At 39.7% G+C, this 12,174-nt stretch overlaps 1 protein-coding gene across 2 annotated transcripts in view; it reads left to right on the top strand.

Annotated features, from left to right (window-relative positions):
- Window positions 1-12,174, top strand: part of ADAMTS3 (ADAM metallopeptidase with thrombospondin type 1 motif 3) — a 3,677,303-nt gene that overhangs the window by 3,420,758 nt on the left and 244,371 nt on the right. For both annotated transcript variants that reach the window (XM_044061162.1, XM_044061161.1), the window contains one exon: window positions 6,544-6,661. In XM_044061162.1, coding sequence (XP_043917097.1) covers window positions 6,544-6,661 — 118 coding nt within the window. The remainder of the gene's footprint in view (window positions 1-6,543; window positions 6,662-12,174) is intronic.

Here is a 12,174-nt window from a genome sequence, read left to right as displayed (position 1 = left end):
GTGTTGGTACCTGAGTAGTTTTCCCAATTAATGTCAGGGTAGTCGAAATCGACCAGTATTAGGGTGTGTGGTTGTATCTTAATATTTTCCAGTATGTTTAGAAAGGTGTAGTGAAAATCTTGGGGCATGGTGGGGGATCTGTAGCAAGCTACAATTTGGATTGCAGTCTTACCTAGTGTTAGTTGCACCTGGAGAATTTCAGATGCATTGTGTTGGGCAACTAGCCTGGAGGTGTGAAAATCCTTGGTGAATATAGACACTCCTCCACCTTTAGTGTTTCGGTCTTGGTTTGGTGGCCGAAAAATGTGGCAAGAGTTGTAGCCTGGTATTGTAGGGGTGCTCTCTGGAGCCTTGAACCAGGTCTCAGTTACTGCACAGATATCAATGTTCTCCATTTTTAGGAGTGCCTCAAGACAGTGCATTTTGAGGTTTAGACTTCTAGCATTGAGTAGCATTACCTTCAGATTTTGCATGCTTTTATCTGTTACGGTGGTGGTTTTGTCCTTTGAACCTTACCTAAAAAAGGCACTATAGGGTTGGCAAGAGCTTTAGCTAGTAACTTGCATCCCAGGGGTGACAGGTGCAGACCATCTCTCGCAAAGCATCGTGGTTTGTCGATCATGTCTTCCCAGGCAGACAGATACTGGATCCCCTTTGACACCAGAAGCTTAGCCAATTGTTAAAGTCAATCATTTCATCCTTATACTGTGGTATCATTCTGGGAAAAGGGCTAGGGTCATACCTGCCTGGGCCACATGATCTGAGAGCTCTTCCATGTCTCTTTTCATGTAGTCTTAAGTCGTTCTCTCCAATATGAACAATGACAGAGTCATATTTGCACTTGTTGCGGAGTGACCTGAGTGCATGCGTTATGTGGTGGATCCTGGCACCCGACAGGCAGCTGACTGTAATTTTCTCCTTGTTCAGCCTGGTGAGTGAGACATCAGTGTGTCTGACTATAGAGTCACCTGTGACTAAAGTGTTGGGGACATTGTCTTGCCTTAGGGGCTGTTGTTGGGTGGCACACTAGTGTTGTCAGCTATGTGTCACTTTTGCTGTGACTGGTGTTTGCTTTTCATCTTTGGAGCTCCTTGTTGCTTGAGCAGGTTAATGTTACCTCCGCATATGTGGGTTTAGTGTTGCTATGTGTGGGTGTTGATGGTGTGGGTTTTGAAGGGCTATGTGTTGCTTGAGGTGTAGTGCAGGTGTTAACCTTCTCCTCTTGACTGTCTAGCACAATCTTAGCTGGAGAGAGCTTTGCTTCCAGTTTGACTATGTAAGTGCATCTCTTGCAGGTTTTAGTGTTGGGTGGTAGGAGGAGAGGGTTGTCTGTGTACATGAGGCAGTTGCCGCATTGCCCCAGTATGCCCAGATTCACCAGGTAGACAGGAGAAATCACCGGAAGCTGACCCTTGAACATGTCTGTTTAGGTGCTTTTTTTGTAAAGTCCAAGAGCTGTTTTCCCTTACCTTTGCAAGGTACTTTGCAATTATAGGCTGTTTAGTGCCTACGGTTAATTTCTCCTTTTTGACAAGGAGAGTTGAGTGCTTGTATCTGTTTCAGGCTTCCTAGTGCTTTCCAGCAGGTTCTAGAGCAAGTGCTAGTCACAGGGGTTCAGATTTTATTGCTACTACTGAGAAACCAGCTAGTTCCAAGGGAAAATTTAAAGAGCAAACTTTCTGGCACCTGGAATAGTTTAACCGTAGCCCCGCGGTGCTGCACGATGCAAAAAATGTGCAAACACACACATTTTTAAACCAGAAAGTTGAAAGAGATAGAAATCAGCCCAAAAAGGCTAATAAAATTACAATTTCAGAGCTGGAAACCACTCCTCTACTGGTAGATAGGCAGTACAATGCTCACCAGTCCCACTGGTAGGCAGTAGGACTTCCCTCTACCACAGCAAGGTCTGGATAGCTCTGAACACAGAAAATAAAGTCCTGAGACAAGCAAAGCCTGGGATCTGAACTATACTGGCTTGGAAAGGCGAGAAACAAGCAAACAAGATAGTATTTTTTTTTTTTTGTTATGAATGTATTTGGTATGAATGTATTTCAAACAGTATGTGAAGATGATGTTCGAGCCATTAAGTAAACTAAGTATAAATTGTATAATCTAAACAAACTGAAAGGGAAATCTTGTTCAATTTAAGTAATATGATAAATGTTAAGATTACATAAGATGCCAAATGTAGGTGGAATTGTGATTATGGACACAGATATATATGAAGAACAATGAAGTCAGTCTAGCTTACCAGTATGAAGATGGGATTCCAATAGAGCTTTAACATGATAGCGGTTATTTTAAAAGAGCTAAATGGCACTCATTTGTTTATTTACAAGTTTTGACTACTGAGCAACCTAAATTAGCTACTCTGTTTGGAATTCATAAAATTCCTAAAGTCAGGTAGCCCCACCCCTCCCCCATTCAGCTAATAGTTTCTGCTTGGGATTCTAAATGGAAGATATCTACTTTTTGGATACCAGGTTGACTATTACTACCCAGAATATACTACCACACCATCCTGTTATAAATATTTGTGGCATTTTTCAACTAAATTCAATGTCACAGTTAGTGGCACTGGGTTACAGCAGATATTACATCTTTTACTGTCATTCCCGAAGACATAATGAGATAGTCAGGAGCTTTTTAAGTACAATCACTTAATTCTGTAATCAAGAAATCAGCGTGTACTGCACTTTATTAGATACAGTCCAGAGGAAAAGAGATGGGAGACAATGTTACTCCCACTTTTGCAATCTTAGTATTAAATTAGTGTGAAAGAATATTGTTGCATATAACAGAATTTTCTTTGAACATGTGATTTTGTATGTTTGCTTTATTGATGATTTTTATTTTCCATTTTGGATGGACCAAATGACACTGTGAGTGATTTCTAAAATGTACTAAATGCAAGTAGTGATTGTTTTTGGATTTCACTTGTAATGCCAAATTGTAACAGCATATTGTTTTTAGATATGGATATGTCTTTTGATAGGTAAGTGAAATGTTTAAATATCATATTTACCATAAGTCAATCTATTTTACCATTTATATACATCGTACAAATGAACATCCTAAACATGTTAAACATAAAAAGGAAAATATGGAGGTGTTACTGATCAATGCTAGGAGCCTGAACAAGAAACCTCACTCCCTACAACCCTTCTCACCCTGGAAGATACTGGCATCTGTGTAGTGACTGAGACATGGTTTAAAATAGCAGAGAGCATTTATAATGCAGCTATAATGCCTTGCACATGTTTAGACCAGCTATTGTGATGAAGGGGGAAATAACTTTCTTGGGTGGCGTAAGCCATGGAACCTTGCTAGCTAGGCTTATGTAGGCCCTTGGGCCGATAGCCTAGTACCTACCTATGAACATGTGTGGAGGTGTCTCAATCTACATGCAGAAGAGACTCACATTAAGATTCATAAAGCAGCATAATCCACTAGAGCTTTTTTCATGTCCAGTGTATTAGCTAGCTATAGAATGCTCTCTATGACAAAAAAGCCACACCACCTAACTACAGGAACTAGAATCAATGAGTATTAAACCAAATACTATTTTCCTAGGTGATCTAAACTATCCAACTATTGAGTGGATAACCTACACCAACACTAGTGCACAAGTACAGAGATTCCTGGACTTTGTCAATACAAATGTCTTGAAACAATTAGTCAGTATCCACACTAAGAGGTAATAACATCATGAATCTTGTCCTTCCTAATATGGGAGCATCTTGCTCCATCCCTTGCATTTCTTCATCACTTTTTTAAGTCTGACAATGAAGCAGTCTCCTTCAAATAAAAACTGAAACCAAAATCCCTTCCACCCAATGTACCTTTAGGAATTTCTTTAAGACAAACTTAGTCCAAAGTGATACATTGAAAAGCTTCACGTCCCACCAAACCCAGTTAACTCCACTGAATACATAGACATGTATACGATGGTCACCACCACGCTATGCTAGCATGTAAACAGCTGCACAGATGCAGTTGTACCCCATAGGAACAACTGCAGGGCAAACCCTAAAAACAAGCTCACATGGTGGAAAATAATATCAAAGAGCTTTATAATAAAAGGAAAATAATTATGATTTAAAGAAGAAGACTGATTCCCAGAATGTTAGAGACCTTACCATTGAATTAAACAAACAACTCAGGAGCTTAATAAAATCCACCAAAGACAAGTTTTTGGCTAAAATAGGTATCCAACCGAAAACAGTCACAAGGCATTTTTTAGTTATATTCATAATCTCAAACACACAATGCAGTAGTGTGCTGAGCTGATTGTGACCAACGTTCCCTACACTGAAGGTGAAGATATAGCAAAGCCACTGGCCGTTAAAGTTAGCTCTAAATTTACCCTTGTCTCATTGTCTCTCTCCTCTTCCCCTCAAGATATACCTAAAACTGACTCACTTCCAGCTATCACAAAAGACCAGTTCCTAAAAGTGCTAGCAAAAGCTAAAAATTGTGCATCAATGGATCGTGTCAGTATCCCTAGATACATCTTAAATAGCATGAAGCCACACCTCTAACAACAGTGTTCAGTCTCAGATTCCATATAGGTTTTGTACTAAGCAACTGGAGAACTACTACAGTCATTCCCCTGCATAAGGGAGGGCCTTCCAGAGAACTGGGCAGTTACAGACCCATAAGTATGATCAGCCTCATATGCAAAGCCATGGAATGACTTATCAGTCAGGGCATATGGAACCTCTAAACACTGGACCCATCTCAGTTTGGATTTGCCAGTCTGGTGGATTTTTTTGAAAAGGTCACCAAAGTAATGGGTGAAGGCAAAACAGTACACAACACCTACCTCGACCTGGCCTAAACTTTTGACACAATTCCCCACTTAGGCATAGTAGAAAAGCTAAATTAACTGGGAATAAACCCCTGTGTCACCCATTGTGTTGCCAAATAGCTCACAGATACAATGCAGCTAATGGAATTAGTGGGTATTACCCTCACAAAGAGACCAGTCACCAGTGGAGTTTCCCAGGCTTCTATGCTGAGACCTCTCCTGTTTGGCATCTACTTTTTTGAAGTAAAAGCCAATATCAAAGGGTTCTGGCTGACTAGGTTTGCAGGTAACTGCAAGCTAGGAGCAGTCATTGTATCCCTGAATGTAGGATGGTTTGTCTCAAATGACTGGTGCCAATATCATGGACTGAAACTAAATGCAAAAAATGCATTATTGTATCCTTTGGGAAGTCATCTACCTCAAGGAACTGCCCCATTGATAATGCACCCCCTAAGAGCTGACCTAGTTGTTTAGAATTTGGATACTTATGTGGACAATGATCTAACTTTTGACCAACATGTGTCTATTGTTGAAGAAAGTCCACAGCCTATAAACAAAGGGATTGTGTCTAGATCTTGAGATGTCATTGTCCCCCTTTACTCAACCCTATTAGGCCAGCTGTTGAATATTTTGTCCCCTTTGGCATGTATCCTTCCAGACACATGCACCATCTGGAATGCTGACAGAGATAACTTACTAAAAGAATACAAGGCCTAAACAACATGGTTTAATTCAAAGAACTCTGTCACTATACTTGGTAGGTTACAGACTGGTAAGAGGAGACCTGCGCCTGATACACAAGGCATTCTCCGACCCATTACTAATGGATTTACTCAACATCAGCAAGTCAAATGGCATAAGAAATACTTTGTTTAGGGATCTAAACCTGTTCTGCAAAAGCAGCAGAATAGTTTACAAGAACAGATATACTTTGCAGGGGATACTGCTACTGTGCAACAGACTATTCATCCGCATATAACAAAGTTCAACGCTGTCTATATTCAAGCGCAATTTGGATCAATGGATGAGAAACAGAAAATTTACCCCAGGATTGCCCCCGAACTACTAATGGACAGAGGCAGCTCATAAATACTTTAATGCCATGCATGGGTCCCTGCAAAATGATGTCAGTTATTCTCATTAGGGGTGTTACATAATTACTGACCATGGGATGGGAAAGTCCAGTCTGCAACTAAATGGGATATGTTATTTTGAGCACAAAAAAGGAAAATGGCTAGGCTTAAAGTGGCCCACAAGGGCAGCTAATACTTACCTATGAATCTATAAAGAATCAGTCTGTGAAAGTTCTGCCTTAAAATATGAAGGAGAAGACTAATGAAATATTATTACATAATTAAATAATATTCATTTTCATTTCTGTGATTTGCAGCCATTTATAATAGTTTATTGCTTACTCTTTAAACAGTAATCATTGAAACTGTATTTGATGTAGTGATCATTTAAGTCTACAAATACTGATATACAAATCTTCAATAAAGATATAAAACCATCTTCTGCTATTCTGTTTGGATGGTGGAACCTTTTGCGCTGGTTTTAACATCTTTTCCACATGTTGCAGACACAAAGTGTTTGAAAATAATGATGAAAACGTATTTTGACAGCTCTTTTGGCATGAAGTTGTAAACATGTATCTTGTATGTTACATGCTAGGACTGCAATGCTTGTGTGACACATGCATTTAGTTTAATGTATGTCTTTTGTTTTTGCAGTGCTCTGTAACCTGCAGTGAAGGAACTGAGTCAAGACAAGTTATGTGCCATACTAGTGACAAGTGTGATGGAGAGAAGCCAGAGTCCATCAGGATTTGCAAACTGACTCCTTGTAATGGTATGTGTTTGTTTCGTTTATTTGTTTATCCTTTTACTGACTGCATTACTGGCCTGTTTTCAGTTGAGACCTGCTGTGGTAGTTTTACTAATGGGGAAATTTGGCCAGGGAATTCAGGAACTTCCCCTCCACTCGTTGATAAATGCTGTGGGATATTTTATATCCACCTGAGCTACCACCATCTCAGACTGATAGGACCTCTGTTTAATATCTCATCTGAAGAAAGATGTTTATTATTTACTTTAAATGAAGATAATGAATTCTCTTCCCATTTTTCTGGTGTTTGGCCAGTTTATTAGGCACAGTATAGCATCACGAGCTTTAGCAGTTACTTAGTTGTGGCTAATATTATGGTATGGTTTACTAAACTAAATTTAAACTGAACTACAGATGACAGAACCATTGAGCAGAATATTTCCTTTTTGATATTAGATTAGCTGTCCACAATTCAGAAGTTTTAATCTTTGTATTAAGTGCTGAAATATCAGTCCAACTACTGCAACTAGATTAGATCTTTATGTGGATATTGGCACTGTAAGAACAGTTAAGGGCCATAAATGCTTCCCACTACACCATTGCAGCTGATAAACTGCTTTGAGAGCCAACTCGTAGTTTAAAACTGAACTACCAGTGTAAAATTTGAGCATAGCAGTGCTATCTAGCTCTTCAAAAATAACAAACCTTTAGATATTCTGAGAGTGCATTCCACTGTAATAAGGCAACTGTATAAGATATTTATAGGGACCTGACTACATTAAGTGAAATAGTGGGTGAGAAAGGCCATGCCTTGTCCTTTGTGTTCCAGTGGGGTTTGCCTGGCTGCTTTTCATTTGCAGCATAACAATGTCTGAAGGCACAAAAGCATATCTGTCCATGAGAGAAGGGTCCTCAGCATTGCAAAGCCTCTAGCTGAAGCCCTCAGTACAACTGACAAAAGTACCTTGTGTATCTTAGCCTATTTAGTTGTTTGACATTGCATTAAGCATTTGACTGATAGATAAGAATGTGCAGTTTGGACTGAAACTGTAAGCGAAAATGTACTGCTGTTAGACTGAAAATCACCTGGTAATAGCCACTGATTAAACACCATGAAATTGCTGCAGTTTGCACAAAGGAAGAAGTTAATAAGAAGTGAATTTTGTTAAATCACTGTAGTGTAATATAGCAATAACCCACGCCTGGGTGTGGGTAATGCTAAATTTACCCACGGTTGGCGTGGCTTGGTCCCGAGGGCGAAGCCTGAGGGACCAAACAAAGCCAACCGTGGGTAAATTTAGCATTACCCACACCCAGAAGTGGGTTATTGCTATTATACCATGACATTATTTAAGAAAAGAAACTATTACTTTTCTTAAATAATGGCATAGTATAATGCCTGTTTACTGCCCTTACGCAGATGTCTGGCATCCGCGGCAGTTCTGATGTACTGCGCCTGCGCAGTACATCAGAGTTGTGCAAAGCAACGGAGAAAGCAAGATCTCCGTTGCTTTTTCATGTCTCGCTATGTTAAATGAGTATAACATAGCGAGACAGTTTTAAAATAAGCAACGGACATCTCCGTTGCTTATTTTAAACTGTCTCGCTATGTTAAACTCATTTAACATAGCGAAACTAAAAAGCAACGGAGATCTTGCTTTCTCCGTTTTAAACATTCGCTATGTTAAATGGGTTTAACATAGCGAGACAGCTTTAAAATAAGCAACGGAGACTCCGTTGCTTATTTTAAAGCTGTCTCGCCATGTTAAACCCATTTAACATAGCGAGACAGTGTTTAAACGAGTTATACTAATGGAAAAAGTCCGGGCGACGGACCTTTTTCCATTAGTATAACTCGATTTACAACGGGCACGCTGGCCAATCAGCGTGCACGTTTTGGGGGGATCATGGTATAATATAGCAATAACCCACGCCTGGGTGTGGGTAATGCTAAATTTACCCATGGTTGGCGTGGTTTGGTCCTGAGGGCGAAGCCCAAGGGACCAAACAAAGCCAACCGTGGGTAAATTTAGCATTACCCACACCCAGAAGTGGGTTATTGCTATTATACCATGACATTATTTAAGAAAAGAAACTATTACTTTTCTTAAATAATGGCATAGTATAATGCCTGTTTGCTGCCCTTATGCAGATGTCTGGCATCCGCGGCAGTTCTGATGTACTGCGCGCCTGCGCAGTACATCAGAGCTGTGGGCAAAAGCAACGGAGAAAGCAAGATCTCCGTTGCTTTTTTTTAGTGTCTCGCTATGTTAAATGAGTTTAACATAGCGAGACAGTTTTAAAATAAGCAACGGGCATCTCCGTTGCTTATTTTAAAACTGTCTCGCTATGTTAAACTCATTTAACATAGTGAGACACTAAAAAAAGCAACGGAGATCTTGCTTTCTCCGTAAAACACTGTCTCGCTATGTTAAATGGGTTTAACATAGCGAGACAGCTTTAAAATATGCAACGGAGATCTCCGTTGCTTATTTTAAAGCTGTCTCGCTATGTTAAACCCATTTAACATAGCGAGACAGTGTTTTAAAAAAAAGAGTTATACTAATGGAAAAAAGTCCGGGCGACCGGACCTTTTTCCATTAGTATAACTCGATTTACAACGGGCACGCTGGCCAATCAGCGTGCACGTTTTGGGGGGGTCATGGTATAATAATCGGTAGTAGTAATGACAGAAAGTTTGCAAACATCTGTTCAGTTAAAGGACCACTACATGTTTCTTTGCTTCTTTCCTCTTTTACAAAACATTCTTCTTCCCTATCATTTCATGTTACCACTGTAGCAATGTCAGATTGCAAAGATAAACCCTAATATTGACAGTTTCCTGTCATCAACTGTTCTCATGGCTCTGGTACAGTGAGCCATCTTTAAGCCAGTAATAGTCTCGCAGAGCAGCAGAAACTCTAAGGGCTCTGGAACAGCATAGTAATAACGCCCTTGGTTATTTTGCAGTCTTTCCTCTGTTGCTTAGGAAGGACCAACCACAAACCACCCTCTTCCAGTCATTTTGTCCAGGAAACGCCTTCAAGAATTACATATTCACTGCATATGTTAAATGCATCCACTGAAAATGTGATCCGGATCAGCTCTCAGAACTTTTCTCTTAAGTGTAGTTGCCGAACGCATCTATTTCCTTGAAGGATTACTTTTAATACATGCATTTCAAGTTAACCTGCAGCCAGTGTTCCCCATCAAGAAATACATTGGTAAGCATATCTTTGATATTACCTTTCCGATCCATTAAATTTTGTTTCTGCTTTTGTGCCTAATGCCCTGTAACTGCTTGCTATTTTCTCTAATGACTACCACTGGCAGCTCATTCAAGCTCTTTGATATATTGTGTTATTCCTTCTCCTAGAGTTAACAGTACTTCCCCATGCAGGCAGATTCCAGCAGTCTGTGTTTTATTTATTTATTTTGTTTCTGCTGCAATGGTTTTTGTAGAATGTCCGTTGGCATATCTGTTATTTGCATAGTTGCTGAAGTCTTGTCATAGCCAAAACAAACAGTAGACACGTAAAGTAGGGTGATCAATTCCAAAAATTGCTCATAATTGATTGACTGTTTGATTAGCAGGATTTGTGTTCGCTTGCTTCTCCAGAGTGTGTTCCTCAATCTCTACTCATTTGCCAGCAATCCACCAGTTTTATTGCAGACAGAACTAATATATGGGGGTAAATCTCTGCATTCTGTGATTTTCTGTGCAGTTGAGAGCTATAAAACAAAAAAATGAGCAGCAGAAATGTTTGCCCCTTCATCAGTGCATCACTGATGAAGGAGAAACCCGAAAGCTTTGCTTTTTACATTTATTAAATTAACAAACATTTCTGCTGCTCGTTTTTTGTTTTATTTCTTCTTACCAAGCACAGTTTGCTGCAGTTTTTTTCTATTTTGCTTGGCAGTTGAGAGCTATGCCAGCCGTGTTTTACACTAAGTAAACAATGAAACTGCCGCTTAGCCAGCATAACACATTGTCAGCCATTAGATTTCTTTCAGTCCGTGCTCAATGGCAGCTTAACATGCTGCCGTGAAGCAGTGGACTGAAAGAAATCTAACGGTTGATAATGTGTTATGCTGGCTAAACAGCAGTTTCTCTGTTTACCCAGTGTAAAATACATAAATAAAAAACAAACAGGATGTGTGTGTGTCTGTGTGTGTGTGTGTCTGTATGTGTGTGTGTGTGTGTGTGTGTGTGTGTGTGTGTGTGTGTGTGTGTGTGTGTGTGTGTGTGTGTGTGTGTGTGTGTCTGCGTATGTCTGTGGGTCTGTGTGTGTGTGTGTGTGTGTGTGTGTGTGTGTCTATGTCTATGTGTGTGTGTGTGTGTGTGTGTGTGTGTGTGTGTGTGTGAGTGTGTCTCTGTATGTGTGTGTGTGTGTCTGTGTGTGTGTGTCTCTGTGTGTGTGTGTGTGTGTGTGTGTCTGTGTGTGTGTGTGTGTGTAAGTGTGTGTGTGTGTGTGTGTGTGTGTGTGTGTGTGTGTGTGTGTGTGTGTGTGTGTGTGTGTGTGTGTGTGTGTGTGTCGCTTTATGTCTGAGTATGTTAACTTTTTATCAATGTTTTTTCTTTATTTTCACCTTTTTTGTGATTACAATGGACATTTAGATGTTTTTGGTATTCTGGATAGATCCGTGTGTGTGAGTATGTGTCATTTCTCTCAACGTCATAACACAAAAATTATGGACGATACCTCTGAACCTCTTAGTGCAAGAAATCTGGGTACAGCAAAACAAACTGGAGGTACAAAAGGACCGAAAATAATAAAATATTTGAAATATTGCTCTTATAAACCTATAAAGTTGCTAGAATAACATGACTTTTTAACACATTTTTTTCTTGAGGATTTCAAGTCTGAACTTTAACTGTATGTCATAAATTAGTGATTTCTATTCTCAGATCATTCCAGTCTTTTGACTGATCATATTTTATGAGGAACAGACGAAAATATGAGCCTAAAATCTGGACAAGCTGCAAAAATCTGGACAGTTGGGAGGTATCTGGACAAAGCCAAAAATAATGTGGGGACAAAGCCCCAAAAATAGGGTTACATTTTAATTATTGCTCTTATAAGCTTTGAAAGTTTTTGGAATAACATTTTTTTGTTGCCATGTACTTTCTGAAAGATCTGACAACTGAAACTTAAATGCTTGTCATTATTTAATGAATTCCATCTTCACTGACTGGCCACAAAAACCTAGAATAACACAAATTGTAAGACTAGCAGAGCAAAAATCTGATGCAGAAATCTGGACATTCTGCTAAAATCTGGACAGTTGAAAGATGTGGTGCACATGTGTGTGTTTGTGAGTCTCTGTGTGTCTGTGTGTGTGTGTGTGTGTGTGTGTGTGTGTGTGTGTGTGTGTGTGTGTGTGTGTGTGTGTGTGTGTTAGAACCTTTTCTGCTGTTATGAGTGGTAGTAAGCTTTTGACTTTGGGGTTGTGGTGAAATCTAATCTACCACCTGTTGTGCCATAGACTGTCAGCACAAAATAATGAGAAAATTAAGTTTTGGGCTTATGTGGCTA

This window comes from Protopterus annectens, chromosome 2.part0, assembly GCF_019279795.1.
Source record: "Protopterus annectens isolate FY-2018-M chromosome 2.part0, PAN1.0, whole genome shotgun sequence".
Classification (NCBI taxonomy): domain Eukaryota; kingdom Metazoa; phylum Chordata; order Ceratodontiformes; family Protopteridae; genus Protopterus; species Protopterus annectens.
This window is presented reverse-complemented; position numbering and strand designations above follow the sequence as displayed.